Raw genomic sequence first — 20,912 nt, forward strand, 5'->3', positions numbered from 1 at the left:
CAGGTTAACGGAAACAGTTTAGCAGTTCTTGAGCGTCCCTGGTAAAGCGGGGGTGCCTCGCAGGCAGGGCGGACGCGGGTGGATGAACTGAAACACGTTGCTGGCATTGCATGGAAGGAGGCGGCGGAAGGGAGCCAGGTGGTAATAGGAGCGCAGAAGATCACAGGAAGACGCCGGTGGTCTCCCATCAGCAGCCCGTCATTTGGCAGCAGCGGGAGCATAGCCAGGACCCGTCGACAGCGTCACGAAATGCCGGGGGTTTAAGGGGCTGCGAAACACTGCCTGGGGGAATACGGGCTATACTTCAGGTGGGTTCGTTATGTCACACAGATGCTGAATTAAAAAGAATTACAGGAATCGATGCACAGGAACGGGAGTTATTCAGTGAAGAAATTTCAAAATACAAGCAAACAAAACGCTGCCCTCAACTCGATTTTGGCGGGGCTTCCCACTCCTATTTCGCTCTCCCAATGACGGCACCTGGCGCAACCAATCAAAACAGCCAGCCAGAGCACGTCGCGGAAGTTTGTACTCCATGGTTGCCTGCTCTCTGTGAGACTGGCAGCGTTGTTTCCATGCCAGAGCGCCCCTGGTGGTGTATTTTTATTTTACTTGCTTTGCAGGGCTTTTATCTAAGACAAACAAATTGTTTTTGTTGATCTAATATAAAACGCAGACAGGTAACAAAATGTGTCTTTATTTATTCACACAATTTGCAGTATATTTACTGTTTGTCCGGTCATCAAGCTCGCGCCAGGTGATGTCATATCCGCTTCTACACCATCAGAGCCATCAGAGCCATGAAGTTGTTTTTGGGAGGACATTAAAATATTAAAAAACGGAATGTACGCGGTATTACCGATGCTAATAGCACCATTATAACTCACTGTATGCAATCAACAGGCAAAACAATTAACTAAGATTGTGTTTCTGGGCCCCTTTAATGCAGGCGATTCAGGGGGCCCCCGGGCAGAATAGACCCACAGTCCATCGGCTGCCACCTCCGCGCTTGAATCCTCCAACCTTTGCTGCGCTCTCTCTCTTCGCACCTCGATTTCCTCACAGGTCAGCTCTCCGCTCTTCATGCTTGCCGCGCTCTTCGTCGCCCTTGCCTTCCAATCCCCATTCGCTCGTGCACACACGCACCGCTGGGTGGCGGTGGTGAAAACATTTATGTAATAATAAAGAGAGGTGTTGGGGGTCGTGACCTTTTTTTTCAGAACTCCTGTGGGCGGGAAGGTTATGGATGTGTGTCCTAACCTTATCACCTTTGAAGATTCAGATTTAAGAAGTAACTAATTTCTCTGCTGATGTATCATCAAGAAAAATAAAATATGCCTGCTATGCATCAAATTGTTTTCCGTTTTATTGCATTGCACATAGTGCAAAAAACACGCATGCACCATACTTTTCAATACAATTATTCGAGAAAGAACTGCCAACGGACGTACTCAACTTCACGTCCGTCGGCGGGAGAAACGTATACCATTTGTCCTCCTATCGGACGGCCGACGGACGTCCACCGGCTGTTTGTGGATGTTCAGCGAACGTCCGAAACATCCAAAATGGACCTCCATCGGTCCTCCGAAGGATATCGCTGGTTGCTGGGAATCCGAGACTCGGCTGGGCTGGCATTTGCAGCGCTCCCCTGTCGATGCACCGCTGTCCACGCTGTCGACACTCAAAAATGCCCTGAAGAACCGTTGTGTACCTCACAACACTAGGGGCTGAGAAACCCCACTGTCAACCGATGCGATAAGCCTTCAACAGTGGATAGATATTCTTGAACGCTTCATAGAAATTGTCCCGTGTTTTGCCACCTGCATGAAAAACAGCGTCTGATCAGCACTATACATCTAGGCGGCCTATCATTAGTTACACTATTGCAGGCAAGTGATCAGACAGTACGATTTTATTATAGCCACCATGTCTTTATTGCTCTCTCGCTAAAACTTGTGCGTGTTGCAAAAATCGGCCGGAGCTGCAGCTTTCTTAACTCCTTAAATCCTGCAGCTTACTTAAGTTTACCGGCAGCCATATAGTGAAAGCTTCCATAAAATGATATAAGCACCCCTATTTCCCCGTCACATTCAAATGTGCTCTACCGGGAAAATGCATCCTATAATGCCACTACACTTGAATTTAGTTATATAGAACTCTAAGGAGATCGCGAGGCAGTTTGAGATATATATATATATATATATAATGAAAGGAGCCAACAGCCAGAGAAACCAAGGGGCACAGGGGATTTTTTTATTTTTTTATTTATTTATTTTGTGGTGTTGATCAATTTAGAATATTGCTGAATATGTTATCGCTTAAAGCTAATTGATTAGAAAAGCAGAAGAAAAAACAACCACCTGCCGCCGGTGAGAAGATTTGACAGCCGTCGCCGTAGCTCAGAGGTAGAGCACCGGACGCGTAATTCGGAGGTCATGGGTTCGGATCCCACCGGCGGCAGGTGGTTGTTTTTTCTTCTGCTTTTCTAATCAATTAGCTTTAAGCTATAACATATTCAGCAATATTCTAAATTGATCAACACCACAAAATAAATAAATAAAAAAAATCCCCTGTGCCTCTTGGTTTCTGTGGCTGTTGGCTTCTTTCATGTTTATAACGAGCCCCTCATTCCCTTTCCCTTCTTTGCTTAATTGCTTAGCGAGGGCCTCGGTTCTGGCAGCCTTGACGCCATAGGGAGCATAACAGGGTTCTCACGCAGCTTCCACCCTCTCCGTTCGATGACGTTCTACGTCACACCTGCGGTAACTCAGGGCGTTCTACGTCCGCCGCTTATGAACGTGGGTGGCACTGATGAACACTCTCAAGGTTAGGTTGCTTGTAAAACATAAATACCCCCAAAAGCAGAAGATTTTACAGCCGTCGCCGTAGCTCAGAGGTAGAGCACCGGACGCGTAATTCGGAGGTCGTGGGTTCGGATCCCACCGGCGGCAGGTGGTTGTTTTTTGTTCTGCTTTTCTAATCAATTAGCTTAAAGCGATAACATATTCAGCAATATTCTAAATTGATCAACACTACAAAATAAATAAATAAATAAATAAATAAATAAATAAATAAATAAATAAATAAAAATCCCCTGTGCCCCTTGGTTTCTGTGGCTGTTGGCTTCTTCCATGTTTATAACGAGCCCCTCATTCCCTTTGCCTTCTTTGCTTAATTGCTTAGCGAGGGCCTCGGTTCTGGCAGCCTTGACGCCGTAGGAAGCATAAGAGGGTTCTCACGCAGCTTCCACCCTCTCCGTTCGATGACGTTCTACGTCACACCTGCGGTAACTCAGAGCGTTCTACGTCCGCCGCTTATGAACGTGGGTGGCACTGATAAACACTCTCAAGGTTAGGTTACTTGTAAAACATAAATACCCCCGAAAGCAAAACATTTGACAGCCGTCGCCGTAGCTCAGAGGTAGAGCACCGGACGCGTAATTCGGAGGTCGTGGGTTCGGATCCCACCGGCGGCAGGTGGTTGTTTTTTCTTCTGCTTTTCTGATCAATTAGCTTTAAGCGATAACATATTCAGCAATATTCTAAATTGATCAACACCACAAAATAAATAAATAAATAAAAAAAATAAAAAAATCCCCTGTGCCCCTTGGTTTCTGTGGCTGTTGGCTTCTTTCATGTTTATAACGAGCCCCTCATTCCCTTTCCCTTCTTTGCTATATATATATATATATATATATATATATATATATATATACATGGTCTGTTCTGAAAGTAGTAGGACTCATTTTTTTAAACAAAATTTATTCAAGAGAATAGTACAAACGATTACAATTTTTCAAGGTAGCACCCTTCCGCACCTACTTACTGCTGCTAATGAGTTTTACAATTTTCGTACGCCTCCAGGAACGCCTGCACCGGAATGCTGTTTAGCTCCCTCGTCACGGCCTGTTGAACCACCTCTACCGATCCGTGATGTTTCCCCTCGAGCGTCGATTTTATTCTCGGGAATAGAAAAAAGTCTGGCAGGGCGAAGTCGAGGGTTCGGGGGGCTGAGACAGCGTTGCCGCCTTGTGCGGGACAAAAAATCAGGGTCCTCATTCAGATGACGAAGAAGATCCGACCGGTGGGCCTTTTCCTCCTCTGACAACACTCCCGGCACCAACTTCGCGCACGCTTTCCTCACGGGTAAGTTTTCTGTCACGATCCCAAAAACTTGGGTTTGAGGAATGCTCAAGTCATCAGCAATCATTCTGATAGATCACTGTTAAGTAAATGTTTCCCTCGCTATACATTTTCGTTGGTCTTGCTGGTCGAAGGGCGTCTGAAGCGGTCGTCTTCCTCCACTCTTTCCTTACCTTCTCGGAAAAGCTTGTGCCTATCAAAAACACCTCATCTACCCATGGAAGCGTCACCGTAGGCCTCCTTAATCATGTTGTGAGTCTCTTTGCTCGTTTTACCAAGATTTACTCAAAATTTGATCGCGTATCGCTGATGCAGTAAACGCTCGACGATTCTGCGTGACGAGGGGTTCACAGTACAAGCGACCTCCTCTTTTTAACGGCCGAGAGCCGACTGCCGATTTTCACCAGCATTCCCAATATTCCCCTTCAACGATCCTGCACGCGCAGACCACCTCTCGTCCGCCCGTTCGCCCAGGAAAAAACCAGTCCTACTACTTTCAGAACACACCATGTATATATATATATATATATATATATATATATATATATATATATATATATATATATATATATATATATATATATGACAATTTGGTATGTAAAAATGGCAATAAACGTATCTGCAACGCACAAGCAAGGATACACTGCATATAGCTAGTGACGCGTTTCTTAAAGTGATGTCCCGCCTGCCAGCATTACGGCAGCAGTCCGTTCGCTAGGCGTTGCTCGGCCTAACCTGCTGCACATCATAGTTGCAGCGGACGGTGCTTCGGAACAAGCCACTGCCTACCAAAGGATGTTTAACCCTCTTAACAGTAAACTATAAACAGAATATTCTCATCACAAGAGTGGTACAGTTCGTTACAGCAACACCTTTACCGGCCAGAAGAGTGAAACTAAGCAGGCGAGGGCTGCCACTAGGCTTTGTTAGGTTGTCTTCACAGTATGACAGCGATGTGGCGTGGAAATAAGGTCCAAGAGATCGCAGACCACCCTCAAGCATACCCGACTTTTCCCTCGTCACGCGATTTCACTGCGCTTGTGCCAGCAGAAGATGCTCAAAGCCGCTCAGCCGATCGCTCTCCGCGCGGGAAGAGTCATCGAAGAGGTACATCAGGAGGAGCGCCACTTGCCACGAGTTCGAAAAACGCGCGGAACAGTGATACTTTTTTTGCATCGGATTTTCAAAAGAATATCCAGGTGTTCAATATAAAGAATGATGCAATATTTTCTCTATAGCGTTACCTAAGTACAGGAGTGCATATGATCAGGTCCCCAAAGGCATAAAACAAAATGAAGAAGTAAATAACGGAGGCCTCACCTGTGAACACTATTTTTCCAGAAACAAATATGAGAAGTGTGATGTGGGGTTTCATCATACGGTATACCAGTCCCGCAAACAGTTCAGGCTCGTAACTGAAAAGATAAAGTGCGCACTCCGTTGCTCAACCGCCCCAAAATACAAAGGCAAAGCGTAAAAGCGGACAAGCAAAGTGCCGAATACGAAGACATATTTCAGTACCAAGCATAATTTTATAGAAAAATATCGCTTATATGCACTGAGAGACCAGCAAACATCGTTAGAACCCCTACAACACTTGCACGGCACCTACAAAAACCAAACTTAACTCAGCGCCTAACCCTCCTTAGCCCGAGTGTAACCATCCCTGAGTATGCTGAGTGCTCCTGGCCACGCGGTCTTGGTTCGAAAATTGAAGCGTATTTGAACAACAGAGAACAGTCATAATCAGCCACAATGTTTGATAACCTTACGTTACTAAACGCCCAGTTGGCCGATATAAGTAATTTGATGGTAAAAAAGGGCTTAGTGAAGAAAGAATTTCTTACACGCAAAAAAATTTAACCGCGCGGTTAATGACGTAGCAGCCGCTACCTAGATGATATTCAAAATCATCGCGTTCTTCCCATCACAGCGCCACAGAACATACGAGTACAAATGCTGAGCGTTGTGGCCATTTTTTCCTACCTGGTTGGAAATATGATAAAAATACAACACCAGCACCACTTCCCTCCATTTATTGTTGCCGCCGCGGTGGCTCAGCGGCTATGGTGCTCGGCTGCTGTCCCAAAAGACGCGGGTTCGATCCCGGCCGCGGCGGCTGGAATTTCTTTGGAGGAGAAATTCTAGAGGCCCGTGTACTGTGCGATGTCAGTGCACGTTAAAGAACCCCAGGTGGTCGAAATTTCCGGAGGCCTTCACTACGGCGTCTCTCATAGCCTCAGTCGCTTTGGGACGTTAAACCCCATAAACCAAACCAAACCATTTATTGTTCCTGAAGTGTTGCCATTATTTAGTGCAATAACGATCGATATTTGGAAAAGAAATAAGATTAGCAAATCTGATCATCTAACCATCCACCGGCTCTTTGACAATCTTGTGAAACACACACGAGCGCTCGTGTGTGTGTCATTTCTTCGTGTGTCCGATTAGAAGCAAGGATTTCGAATGGCAGATTTCCACACGAAGAAAACCATACCCATCTCCATCACATCTCGCATGCTAATTGAAAAGAGAAAAGGAATTTGGTCGTCCTATGCAAATGCCACCAAACCACATGCTTATTCACCAAATCCACGAGTATATCCCCGAACTATGTGCGTCTGTTATCTTGTCTAGTGCAGTTCAAAACCCTCCCTCTCCGCAGTGGTTGCGCTGGACCAGGTAATTTCAGATGCATGAATAACTTGCTGTTTATTCGAACATTGCTTATGCGAATAAATCACTGCTTGCCATGCTATATACATGCAGTAACTGCACAGCCCCTGAGCAGGAAGGGAAAAGAGCTGAAATTTTGTGTATAATAAGGCGATTCGTGAAATACTATTGCAATGAGCACAAAGCAGAATAGACAACTCATAAATCTACGAGCTGACAGGTCCAAACGTGGACACAAATGTAAACATCTGTCACCAAGAATATTATGCTTCTTGCGTAGCTAAACACTGACCACAATGAAAAGCTCTAAAAACAAAATGATAAGGCCTCGAAAATCTGAGCGCAAATCCTAGTTCAGATAAAAAATATGGCAGATCCTACTGATGTGCTTAGCAAAACGAGATAAATCCACTCACGAGACCTTCCCTGCTTGGGGCTCACAGTGGCGCTGGTTCGGCCGTGGTTTCGTTTATCCTTTCCCTCACCGTTAATTCCTCACTGACTGCGAAGGACATGAATAGATCAGCAGAAGATCTGGATCCAGAAGACGAAGATAACAGTAGGATCGCTAGACTCATCACTGATGAAGCATGGTTGCTCCTCTGCGACAGTGAATCTTAAAGAGTTTAGTTGGTCAACTCGGCAGAGGTTCTTGGTTCATTATCAAAAGTGAAATAGCACAGGCACAGCATAGAGCTTTTCAGTGTGTTCAGTGTTTAGCTACGCACTAGTAGGACTAAACTCGCTGCCTACACGACATTCATTAGACCATTGCTCGATTATGCCGATGTTGTGTGGGATCTCCACACAAAAAATGACATCACTAACATTGAAAGCGTGCAAAAGAAAGCCCTTAGATTTATTTATAATACTTACAGCAGAACAGCCTCGGTCACTGATCTCAGAACACCGTCTGGCCTCCCAACATTAGAATTTCGGCGTAGACTCCATCGCCTTCAAACTATGTTTAATATAGTTAACAAACTAACAAAAATGTATTCCGACATCTACATCAATTTCAATAAAAGAAGAGAAACAAGAGGCAAGCACAGCAAAACAATTTTGATGCCACAGGCTAAGACTAGCGCCTATCGCTTCTCGTTCTTCCCTCGAACTATTGCAGAGTTGAATGCTCTACCGCAAGAAGTCGCCAGTCTGACCTCGGTCGAATCCTTTGCGTCTGCCGTGCACTCTTTGCAATGAAGCGCGTTAGTTTTAGAGTGTCCAGTTCTCCTCTATTTGCAGTTTGCAGATGTGTTTTTTTTTGTTCTTTTCAATGACGTCAGTGTCCGTCTTTTTGTAATTTTGTATAAGCTGAATTTACTCACGCAGTAGTCTCTATTCAAAGCCATTTCCTTATGCTTTCTTGCCACTCACATTCTTGTTTACCTTGATTTGTAGTGCCGACTTTGACTTGTCTTTCCTGTACTTACTCACTCCTGCCTGGACTGCCAAGAGGCAGTTGGCAGTATCAAATAAATAAAATGACAGTACCTGCCGTTGCCATGTCGTCTTGTGTCCTCTAGGCGTCTACAATTTCGCTACAACTCGTGAGTTCAGAGTGCTGTAGTGAAGTAAAATATACACTAGATCTCATACATTTTAGCTACTTTACTTTTCAGCTGCCAAAGAGTGAACACTCCGTGAATATAAAAGGAGGCTGTCTCGTCAGTGCCTGCGACAAAAGCCTGTTATTCCCATTTACTTGTTTTCTACTGATAAACACTGAATGCACAATTAGAACAATGAATATTGCAGTTATTTTTCTGTTTTCTTCACAGGATAGGCACTTTTGAGGAAGCATTCTCAGAACAAAACTAGATCAAATGCAGAGTTTCACATGAAAAAGAGTGAAATCAAAAGTCCTGCGTTGCTTTGGGACGTTAAACCCCAATAAACCAAACCAAATTAACCAGAAGTTTACATGCTGACATTGAAATTATTTGCATAATTTTTCATTGTAGCTTCACGTAGAGTTGCTCTAACATGTAAAGCATACATATAACGACAGGGATAGCTCTGCAGTCAGTGTCAATAACAAAATTTGGGTTTTCACGGTTTGTGTTCAGGTTAATTTGGCTCATTTTGGATAAAACCTCTTTGTGTATCAAAGCAGGAGAATAATGAACTCAGCGAACTGTGCTCCTGGGCCGACATCCAGACTTGCTGGTCCTGGCCCGCAAGAGAAGCTTCCAATGTACATGCCGTGCAGGGCACTTGCCAGGTATTTCAGGGAAGATTAAGTAATTTTCAAACATAGGCTTCTTGGGGTGAAAATATGAGTTTGTTGGCGGACAGCGGAAAGCCGGTGAATTGTTTTTAGTAGTAAGCTGATCAATTTCTGATAATTAATTTCTTTTAATTCTTACCAGCAGGCAACTGGTTGCAATTAGAGATATGCAGCCAGTCGTTAGTAATAGCCATATCAGTTTTTTGTACTTACAAAAAGCGATTACCTTTAGCGGTATAGCTCGACAAAATTTAACTTTTTTGACTAGTTACCTGCATTAGAAAGATTGCTTTGCCTGCATGCTTTTCGAAAGCGCATGTGTTTTGCCAGGATGTCGATAAATATTGTAGAGCCACAGTGCCGAGGACAATCGCGTGTTTGAAATTCTAAAAACTGACATGGTTATTATTAACGACCGGCTACAAATCTCTAACTGCAACCAGTTCTGTAGCTGTGACAGTTAAAAAATTAATTATCAGGAATTAAATAACCAGTTTATTACTAAAGACAATTCACCTGCTTACCGGTGTCTGCCAACAGTGGTAATATGTCGCAAAAGCCAGCTTTTTTAACAGTGGGGCTTGCCCGTTCTGAGCCAATCGCGACACATCTGGGCAAGTAAAGCTATTTATTATGAAGGAAAAGGATTGTACTTCAGATTTGGGTTAGGTTTTTTGTAAGTCATATGAGGGATTATTATTAAAATTCCCATGAAACCGGTCAACACCAGGATATCACGGCGAGCATGGCATCCAAAGTGATGCCCACGCCCCTTACCGATACTGCTCAGCACCGGCCGTGTTCTCACCGTGCGGCAGCATCAACATGTGACTTTGTAGACGCGAGCGAAGCTTTGTGCTAAAAGATGGCTTCCATTTGCCTGATTCGTGTACGTCGATAGCCCAGGCTATCGACAGATGCCCGTCTGTAGCTTTCGTTTTCGACGCAGCCGAGAAGCCTCGGCGCTTTCCTCAAGCAGGATACAACTTTAAAAAACAGCAGCTGGTAACACTGAGCCACGGTGCCTGGCATCCTGTATTACTCCGCTAGCCAATCACAACAGCAAACGAAATCAACTTTTTGATATTCGTTTTTATTGAACATGCCAGGTATCAAATTTTTTCAGCTTATAATTTTTTTCTTATGATTACCTTTCTGTTTAGGTAAAAAGAATAGTAAATTTGACAATGTGTGAGAAGTCGCTGAAATTTAATGGACGGCCATCCATTCAACCATACTTGCCACGCACGTCAACGCACCATCACGCTCACAACTTGTTGCCTTTCCACGCATGCACTAACGTGTTCAAACATTCCTTTTCTGCCTCATACAGTTAGTGGAATGGACTCCGCACTGCAATTTTTTCCACTGAGTTTTGACCAGGCTTTACGAACGTATTTTGTGTCGTAAAGTTCTGTGCTGTTTTTCCGATTACCTTTCTTCTGCGGGGTAGCGTATGCAAGTGCTTATCTGTTCAGATTACGTGTTGGTCATCATTCTACAAAACTGAAATGCGAACTTGCTCATTTCTGTTCTCTTTTCCTTTCCTGCCTCACATGTCAAAAACAAGAGCTTATGTATCACTTGATGTTAATGTAAAGAAAATGTTGTACAAACATGTCCACGTGCTTGGTCTCCTGGAGACCGCAGTGCCTTGAAAGAAATGTAAGACATACCACTTTTATGTTAAATAAAAGGGGCTACTGCGCAAAAACAGACACGGACAGGAAGGTAACACAACACTGAGCTTGTTGTGTTACCTTCTTGTCCGCGTCTTTTTGTGCGCAGTAGCCCTTTTTATTTACCATGATTGACCGACTAACCCAACAGCGTACGCTCTTAAACACTTTTATGCTGCGGAAGAATTCTGTGCAACGGTCCCGAATGTGGTCACAGGTTCACTGTAGACTTAAGCTGCATCCGACTACAACCTCCGATAATGCTGGCCATTTTCTGAATGATTCCATGCCACCAGCAGCGTACTGGACTGAGTTTCCGCAAGGAATACCCGGTGTTGAGCTTTCCACTGCACTCCGGAGTAGCCCAATGCGACTCGCGCAAGCAAATGATCCTTTTTTCTTACTCATCAGTAAGTTTATCATGAAGAGTTGCGTAATTGTGAATAGTCCTGTCTAACACAGTGAAGTACGCAACGCACATTCTGTATTTTTTACTCCCAATTTCTGACTTAATATAAATTTTTGTTTTGTGCGAGTGCCTGATGTATTGCCCAAGATTTTTTTTCTTTGTAAACAATACATATACTTCTTTTCTTTATATCAATAAAAACAGAGCTCGATTAGGTACACAGTGAAGTGCTGCAAAATCAAATGCTTAATTTCAATAGTCCATTACACAGACCGCCCTGCAAAAGCCAGTTCTCCCGCGGTAAGAAAAAAGTTAACGCTTTCTCAGCTGGCAGCGGCGGCGCTTTAGGCATGTCTACTTTGCCGAAACTACAATAATATGCGTCCAAAGATCAGCGCAAGGACGGACATCTATGCAACAAAGCGATAAAAATGTGATGCATCGCTGAATCGTTTTACAGCACAAGCTATTCTTGGCTGGTTCCTCGAAAATTCGGCATCGGCGGGGCTCGCATCTAAGCGGGCGTGACCATGGTAACGCCCTTCACAACACGCCAATTCGCCTGCATGGACGTAACGTCATGCCTGACGCTACTCTGCGTAGAACAATCAACATGTGCAGCATGTGAACGCGCACAATAAAAGTCGAACAAGCGTTTTCACTAAACAAGAAGACGACGCAAGCATTCTGAAGAAAAACGGCCAACACGCCTACATGCTGACCTGCTGCAGTCTCTCTGATGATCCTTACTGAAATGTGACGGAGGAAGCAAGACATTCAGTGCTTTAAGCGACCTAGTGAACTCGAGATCTGGAGCCAAAGCGCCAAGCGCGCTAAAACAATCCTGCCTTATGCAAATCCCATGTAGATGGCAGCAAAGTGAAGTATGAGAGAAGACTCAACATTTCGGGTAGCAGAAGAAGCAAAGTGACTAAGACAAAACGACTCTGCAGTTCGAGCCGAGGCACAGGCGAGGCGACGGAATCGGCAAGCCAAGGCAGCATGCAGTCAATACCGAGGCTGCAACAAGGCATTTACCAAACACTTTCTGGACAACCCGGTCGCCTACAGCTGCTCGGTATGCGATCGGTTGCGGCTCAAGAAGTTGTCTGCCGTGTGGATCTTACCTACAGCGACCTCTCGGTGTTCCATCTATGCCAACTCTCAACCATTCGCATTACAACAGTTCCAACCGTCAAATGAGTCTTTGGAACAAGCTGCCTAATGCCATTGTTGAATGTCGGTCTCTGAATGCATTTCGAGCATTGTTGTCAAGCCTGCGACGTGCGTGAATGCACACTTACACATTATCGCCTTTTCTCTGTTTTGCATTGGTGCCACCAGTAAACCTGACATGTGTACACACAGTTGATGCCACTACTTTCTTTCTATTTTCTTCTTAATCTTTATTGTCATGTATCACTGACTGGGTAGCCCATGTTGTTTGTTTGACATGTATCTACGTATGTATCCCCCTCCTGCAATTATGCTGTCACGGCGCTGCAGGAAATTCAAATAAATAATAAATAAAACGACACAGCGCTAAGGCTCCTGTCTAGCGGAAAGCTCGGCGTCGTCGGTGTTGCAGAGAACTCACGTCCGGCGTGTATGTCAGGAATGAAAATAAAGTGAAAAGGGGACTCATAATGTGAATTAAACGTACTTGATTCTACACGGAAAAAAGTTTCACAAATTTTAGTTGATATTTGAATCATTACCCTTCGACCACCAGCCACGCTACGGACTCCGCCACGTTGGATCGTCCATTTGGTTGAGGTACAACAGGGGTGATCCATGTGTAGTGCTGGCTTAATCTGAAGCTTATTAATTTGGTAATGAGTAGAATGTAGTAGACATATGTTAATTAGTGAGTTACGAACTAAACTAACAATATGTGCGTACACTGCAGCGTGGAAGAGTTTAAAGAGAAGAATCTGGAAACAGTGTTGCGATAACTGTGTTTTGTGTATCTGACCAAAGAACAGTGACTGTGTGTAAAGAGAAACCGCTATTTACGCTCTCGCGTCATACCCATAAGGGTGGTGTTCAAGCGTCCCAGTAATTTTTATAGACATGACAATCCACGAACACGAAATATCTCTGCGTTTAAGAAAAAAAAAGTTTTGGTCGGAGACTTGTTAGAGACGGCTGACAATTGCCTGCACTCCACCTAAACGGATCTAATTTATAAGCGCTGCTGCAAAATACTTTAATTCTAATGGAAAAAAGTATTTAACAGCATAAAATGAACGCGCTCAGACACACACAATACCTAAAGAGCTGTGCGCTGCAATAAGGTGCTCTACTTTTTACAGTTTTCATGGCATTTTAAGGCAAGGTAAGAGATAAAGCAAAAAAGTTTACCTTGCAAACGGTCTTCCCGCCACGAGGAGACCTTCAAGTCGTATTCGAAAGCCGACGTCACAGCTGGCCACCATGTTCTCAACCTTGTAGTTGAGGAAATGTGCCTGCAATGTTGTCACAAAGATAAGACGCTGGTCACCAGGAATACACAGCTGTACACCCAGAGTTCTCTAATATTTTATATGGCGGTGAAACTCGCGCCGAAGTTTGGTCCGTTGCCAAAATCGGACACTAGCAGCTTCACCACCAATGGAAGGGCGATGAGTAGGAGCCCGCGCAGGCAGTGCATATTACCGGTTGTGACACAGAACATTAAGACATGGCTTCAGCGTAGCGCATGCCGCTACTCCTTACCGCGTACTGCGAGGCGCCACGGCGCACGCGCTGTTAGCTCAGAGGGCACCAGATGGCGCCATGTTCCCGTAAACAGGCCCCAAGCCTACCGCGTCGGGACCAATTGGTACCTGTGCAGTGGCAGGGTGCGGTACACTGTAAGCGGTAGCGGTACGCGCTGTGCTAAAAGTACCTTAGGCATAGAAAAATTGGTAAATTGGCTTTTGAGGAAAGGATATGGCGCAGTATCTGCCTCATATCTCGGTGGACACCTGAACCGAACAGTAAGGCAAGGGAGGAAGGTGGGTTCGAGTAAAGAAGAAAAGGAGAGAGAGAGAAAAAAAAGCTATTTAAACAGGAATTCGGGGCACGCCCCAGGGTCCCCGCACGACCCCACTGCACTGGCAGAAAGAGAAAAAGGTTATAACTTCGACCACCAGGGGAACTTAACATGCACCGACATCTCGGAGCACAAGGGCGCCTTCTCCGTTCCGCCTCCACCGAAACGCCGCTGCCACGATTGGGTTCGAACCCGGGTACTCCAGCTCAGTAGACGAGCGCCTAAGCCACTGAGCCCTTGCGGTGGGTAGCATAGCAAGGCCCATGTCGTTTTCCGTGAAGCATTTAACTCAGTGGAAACCTCAGCAGTAATGCAGGAATTACGGAATCAGGGCAAAAACTGCAGAGCTACTATACTCCTCCATCAAGTCAGCAAAAAAATTCCAATAAGGAAGGGCGTCAGGAAAGGAGACACTATCTCACCAATGCTATTCACCGCCTGTTTACAGGAGGTATTACGAGGCCAGAACTGGGAACAGTTGAGGATAAGAGATAATGCAGAATACCTAAGTAATATGGGATTCGATGATGACATTGCCTAGCTAAGTCACTCATGACATGAACTCCAAAGCGTGATCAATCTGTTAGGCAGGCAGAGCAGAACGAAATTAACATGCAGAAAGCCAAAGTAATATTCAACAGTCTAGCAAGAGAACAGCAGTTCGCAATTTGTAGCGAGCCGCTGTAAGTGGTGAGAGAATGCGTCTAGGGCAGGTGGTGTCCGCTGGTCCCGATCATGAGGGGGGAAATAACTAATGGAATAAGAAATAATCTCAGATTCCGAATTTCTCGCAGGTTTTTTCAGATCATCAATGACAGTTTACCAGTATCTCTCAAGAGAAAGGTATGTAACTGCTCTATCTTACCGATACTCACTTATTGGGTAGAACGTGGAGGCTAACGAAAAGGGTTCAGCTTAAACTAAGGGCAACGCAGCGAGCTATTGGAAGAAAAAATGATAGGTGTAACATTAAGAGACCGGAAGCGGGCAGAGTGATTGAGGGAACAAACGCAGGTTAATAGCATCCTAGTAGAAATCAAGCGGAGAAATGCGCTTGGGCAGGGCATGTAATGCGAAGGCAATATAACCGCTGGTCCTTAAGGGAAACGGAGTGGATTGCAAGAGAAGGCAAGCGTAGCAGGGGGCGGCAGAAAGTTAGGTGGGCGGATAAGATTAAGAAGTTTGCGGGGATACGGTGGCCGAAACTGGCAAAGGACACGGTTAATTGGAGAAACATGGGAGAGCCATCTGTCTTGCAGTGGGCATAGTCAGGATGATGATGATACATACACTGCGTATCTCATGTGCCAATCTCCAAGTCTGCTCCCCCCTGCGTATACTTCTATCGCCAAATTACTACAGGTCTTTAGCACAAGTATAGGTCAAATAATCATTCACAAGTAGCCTGACTACGCCAAATGCCCTACAAGGGCCTCTACTATCTCTCCAATTAACCCGTCCTGAACCAGCTGCGGCCACCTTATCTCGTAAGCGTTTAAATCTCTTTAGCCCATCTAACTTTCTGCCGCCCCTACTATGCTTGCCTTCTCTTGGAATCCAGTCTGTTACTCCTGACGACCATCGGTTATCTTGCCTTCACATTACAAACCCTTCTCAAGATCTTTTCTTACTACTGATTAACCTGCGTTTCTTCCCTGACCCACTCTGCTCTCTCCCTCTCTCTTAACGTTGCAGCCGCCGTGGCGGCTCAGTGGTTATGGTGCTCGGCTGCTGACCCGAAATACTGGGTTTGATCCAGGGTGGGGCGGTCGAATTTCAATGGAGGCGAAAATCTAGAAGCCCGTGTGCTATGCGATGTCAGGGCACGTTAAAGAACCCCAGGTGGTAGAAATTATCCGGATCCCTCCACTACGGCATCCCTCATAGCCTGAGTCACTTTGGCACGTTAAACTACACATAAAGCGTCAAAACCTTAATGTTAAACCTGTCATTTTCCGTTCCATAGCACACTCCGTTGCCGTTACCTAAAGTTTTACCCTTTTCGTTATCCTCAATGTTTATGCCCCATAAAAGAGTACCAGTAAGACGCAGCTGTTATCTGCTCTTCAGCTGTTATGTACATGATCTGAGAGAACCTACCAGATATGCTCCACGCCATTTTTATTCTTATTTTAATCTCTTTTAACGCATTTACGGTCACTACCTGCCCTAATTATACGTATTCTCTTACCACTTCCACTACCTTGCGACCTTGTAAACTATGTTTCCTTCTGAGTGTGCTGAGCATTACTTTGTTTTCTATGCAATAATTTCTAGAATGAATGTTTTGCTAAGCATCTGTAGCTCATTGATAATGCGCTGCAGTTCATGTCATGAGTGACTTAGCAAGGCGATGTCATGAGCGAATCGTAGATTACTAAGCGATTCTCCATTAACTGCTATACCCAATTGCTCTCAATCCAGGCCAAGTACCAGCGGTTATCTTTCCTTCGCCTTACATGCTATGCCAAAGCTCATTTCTTCCTTTTGATTTCGACCAGGATGTCATTAATCTGTTTTTGTTCCCTCACTCACTCTGCCCACTTGCGGTCTCTTAACGTTGCATCTATCATTTTTCTTTCCATAGCTTGCTGCGTTATCCTTAATTTAAGCTGGATTCTTTACATTAGCCTCAACGTTTCTGCCCCGAAGGGGATCACCGGTCAGATACAGCTTTTATATGCTATTCTCTAGAGGGATATTGGTAAACTGCCACTCATAATCTGAGAGAGCCTGCCATATGAGCTACACCCCATTCTTATTCTTCTAGTTATTTCCCTTTCATAATCCGGACCAACGGTCCCTACATGCCTTAAGTAGACATATTCTCTTACCACTTCCAGCAACTCTTCAGCAATCGTGAAATATTGCTCCGTTGTGAGACTGCTGAACATTACTTTGGTCTTCTGCATGTTAATTTTAAGACCTACCGTTCCGCTGTGCAGGTCTAACTCATTAATCATGCTTTGCAGTTCACCTCCTGAGTGACTTTGCAAGGCAATGTCATCAGCGAATCGCAGATTACAGAGGTATTCTCCACTGACTCTTATCACCACCTGTTTCCAATCCAGGCCTCAGATTACTTCCTGTCAACAGGCGGTGAATAGTACCGGCGAGAGCATGCCTCCCTGCCTGACACCTTTCCTTATGAGAATTTTATTGCTGACTTTATGGAGGGCTATGGCAGCTATGCAGTTCTTATAGATATCTTCCACTATTTTTACATAACGTCCTTCTACACCTTAATTCCACAATGTCTGCAAGACCGCTGGATAAAGGCTACGTATACTGGTTGGTTAAACTCTCCTTATTTCTCTCTCACCTGATTGATAGCGTGAATATGGTCTATTGTCGAGTAGCCTTTATGAAAGCCTGTTTGATCATTTGGTTGACTGAAGTCTAAGGTTGTCCCGACAGTATCGGTTATTACCTCAGTAAATACCTTATAGGCAATGGAGAGCAATCTCATCGGTTTAATTTTTCAAATTCTTGGCGTCTACTTTTTTATGGATCAAGATGATGTGAGCGTTCTTCCATGCTTCTGGTGCGCTCTAGGTTATAAGGCATTGCGTATACAGAGTGGCTGATTTTTCTTGCAGAATCTCCTCTCCAGGCTTCAAAAGATCTGCTTTACCCGATACTCACCAGCTGGTTTCCTCCTTTCCATGGCCTTCTAATGTTTTCTTTACTTCATCTTTCATTACTGCCTCTCATTAACTTCCTGATTACGTAGGCTACAGTATGAATTTCTGTTCAACTCTTCGGATACTTCATATTGCTAATTACATCGCCCTCTTTAACTGTTATTGGCATGCATCTTTTTTTTTTGCCTACGTCTTGTTTCCTCGTCACCGCTTTTATGCTACCTCCCTTTTTTAGAGCATGCTCCATTCTCTCGATGTTCATTCCTTTCCTGAGCCCACGTCACATATAGCAAGGCTCTTTCCCTTCTTTTTTTCCGCGCTTTTCTTGCTTTCGAGTTTATTTTGTTGTCTTTTTCCTTCCTGTCGGTTTTCATTGCTCAAACAACGACGTTTGTTTTTCGCTACAGTTGGACCAGGCTCCTTTTGTACCTTCTTTCCCTCTTCCACAAAGGCCCCTCAATTAAAACTATCTATAAAAAAAGTAAAACATGCTCCCAGATTCATTGAAAGTCCATTTTCCTTCTTCAGAAATACTGCTCCACGGCCACCTCTTACCTGCAGGCTACAAACCTGCCATGAGTTCAAACTCTGGCTCGCACGTTCAAGTGAATGCACGATCTCGGATTTGGAAGAGATCGCGATCTCTTCCAAATGCTGATTTTTCCATGTTGATTTTTATTAGAGCCATGGGTGGAATGGGAATTCGGTTAGATTTTAGTAAGCCCCTTATTCTGCTTCTCGTAATGAAAATGTACTTACGTCAAATCCCAACTTCTGTATGATTCGGGCAAACTTCCTAGCAGCTAACTTGGCTTTCAATTCACTGCAAAGTAACAGGCATTTATTTACATATCTGGCTGTGTTAATTTCACATATTAGCATACAATAAACAAGTATTCCATGCTAGTGTTTGATGCAGACATGGCATACAAAAAACTATTTCATTTCATGACACAGTTAATGAATGACACAGAGAGCCCCTGAATCCCAAACAATTGAGTTTGCAGCTTGGCCAGGCGGTCTCTCCATTAAAGCAACCCTCGTGGCGTTACTTCGCATGAGACACATCAGCTAAACACTTGCGAATTCTCGATCTGCGTTTCATGCCATTCCACGCTCTCACTTTTAGCGTCTGCTCATCACAGCGATTTAAAACAAACACTTTTCCTCCTAATGCATCAAGAATGCGAGTTCATTTTTCTTTCAGAGCAAAACATCTAGGTTTATTTTTTTTCACATGCTGGTACAAATTTAGTTACAAACAGTTGCAATGGTTGGAAAGAGTGGCATCAAAGCAAGGGTATTTGTCATTAAAGACAAAGGGATTTTAAAATCACTTTCATTCTTATTCTAAGATGCACATTCGTCGAAACAGTTGATTCAAAGCGCCGGTCAATCATTCTAGTTCTCCATACGCTGTACAGTCCAATCAGGAAAAACAGACCATGAGGTTCTTCAACATATTGTGCTCCGGTAACCTATTGTGTGGTAGAGGAGCCAAAAGAGACAAGAGCAAAAACTCTTGTTGTTGCAATGAATTTTCTGCAATGCTGTTGGCTAAAAATTCTTAGTAACGACAGAAGTTTCTCTTGTGAGAACAGAATTTTGTGTAGTTGTTACCGAAAATGTTCTACAGAGTTACAGATTACAGAAAATCACCATAGAAAAAGTACAGCACTGCAAAAAATACTACAAAATATAAAATTATTTGGCCATTACCACAAAACTGCCAAATATTTCGCCATATTTCTGACACGGTTCTGTCGTTTTTCTCGACTCGGTATTATGTTGTGAAAACCTGGAAGCATAAAGATGGCGGAAGACGTGCTACCAAGCAGCTCGCACCTTTGAGGAATATTATTTACTTCGTTCACAAATTTCCTTGAAAACATCCTCGTTCTGATACAAAGGATGCTAAATTGCCCTCAAAGCAAAAAAAAAAAAGCTGCAGCGCACTATCATAAAATCATGCGAGGTGCTTGCGTACACAATTCTTTACAAAAGGTTACTCGAAAGCTCAGCAACAGAGTGCAGATGCTCGCTTAGCTCCTTCGACGTCCGGTATCACTTCGCAGCCAGATACGTCGGCTGCATAACGTGTCCCTGGGACAAGCGCAAAGATCTCATAGAAAGACTCGGGCACCGATTCCAGAGATCAGGTGCGCGGATGTTCGCACATAATAAATCAACTCGCTAAACAGTGCATGTATTTAGACCGCAGGTAGCCACGCGCCACAAATGAAAGTGCATGTGATGCTCCCCACTCTACGAGGTACTCGGCGTACAGTGCAACCCGTGAGTGGTGCGCACGGCCACAAGTAGGCGGCCGGTGGACACAGTTTCGGCATAAAGCACCATGAAAAGTTTGGATCCTCCTAAACTGCGTGAACCAGACAACTGAGCTAAACCTCCACCGCCATCAATATACAGAAGCTCCCAGTTTACCGAGAAAACTGCATGTTACATAGCCAAGAATGGCAGTTCCAGACATCTGATCTAAGACTGCATGCTATGTAGCCAAGGATGACAGTTCAAGACATTTGACCTAAGACTGCATGCTACCTAGCCAAGGATGAAAGTTCCAGACATCTGACCTAAGACTGCATGCTACATAGCCAAGGATGACAGTTCAAGACATCTGACCTAAGACTGCATGTTACGTAGCCAAGGATGACAGTTCCAGACATCTGACCTAAGACTGCATGTTACATAGCCAAGGATGACAGTTCAAGACATCTTACCTAAGACTGCATGTTACGTAGCCAAGGATGACAGTTCCGGACATCTGACCTAAGACTCCACGTTACGTAGCCAAGGATGACATTTGAAGACATCTTACCTAAGACTGCATGTTACGTAGCCAAGGATGACAGTTCTAGACATCTGACCTAAAACTCTTGATGTATGCTGACTACATGCTACTGTCATCAGCAAAACAATGCCATGCCTCACAGCGAAAATGCAGAGCGCTCACCCGATTCTACATCTGTAAACAGCAGATGTTCGAGAATTTAGAATATTAGTTTAGCTTTTTCTGTTGTCGGTGATATGTGGCTCATTAAAGCGTTCGTGCCTTCAAAAGTTCACTGCTGGTG

At 44.4% G+C, this 20,912-nt stretch overlaps 1 protein-coding gene across 2 annotated transcripts in view; it reads right to left on the reverse strand.

Moving 5' to 3' along the window:
* Positions 1 to 948: 948 nt before the first annotated feature.
* Positions 949 to 20,912, reverse strand: part of LOC149345920 (uncharacterized) — a 41,036-nt gene continuing 21,072 nt past the window's right edge. For both annotated transcript variants that reach the window (XM_089586279.1, XM_089586280.1), the window contains 4 exons: positions 18,577 to 18,640; positions 13,501 to 13,604; positions 5,463 to 5,557; positions 949 to 1,820 (listed from right to left, as the gene is read on the reverse strand). In XM_089586279.1, coding sequence (XP_089442405.1) covers positions 1,744 to 1,820; positions 5,463 to 5,557; positions 13,501 to 13,604; positions 18,577 to 18,640 — 340 coding nt within the window. In that variant the 3' untranslated portion in view covers positions 949 to 1,743. The remainder of the gene's footprint in view (positions 1,821 to 5,462; positions 5,558 to 13,500; positions 13,605 to 18,576; positions 18,641 to 20,912) is intronic.

This window comes from Amblyomma mixtum, chromosome 4 (assembly GCF_055824585.1).
Source record: "Amblyomma mixtum isolate Tamu chromosome 4, ASM5582458v1, whole genome shotgun sequence".
Classification (NCBI taxonomy): Eukaryota; Metazoa; Arthropoda; class Arachnida; order Ixodida; family Ixodidae; genus Amblyomma; species Amblyomma mixtum.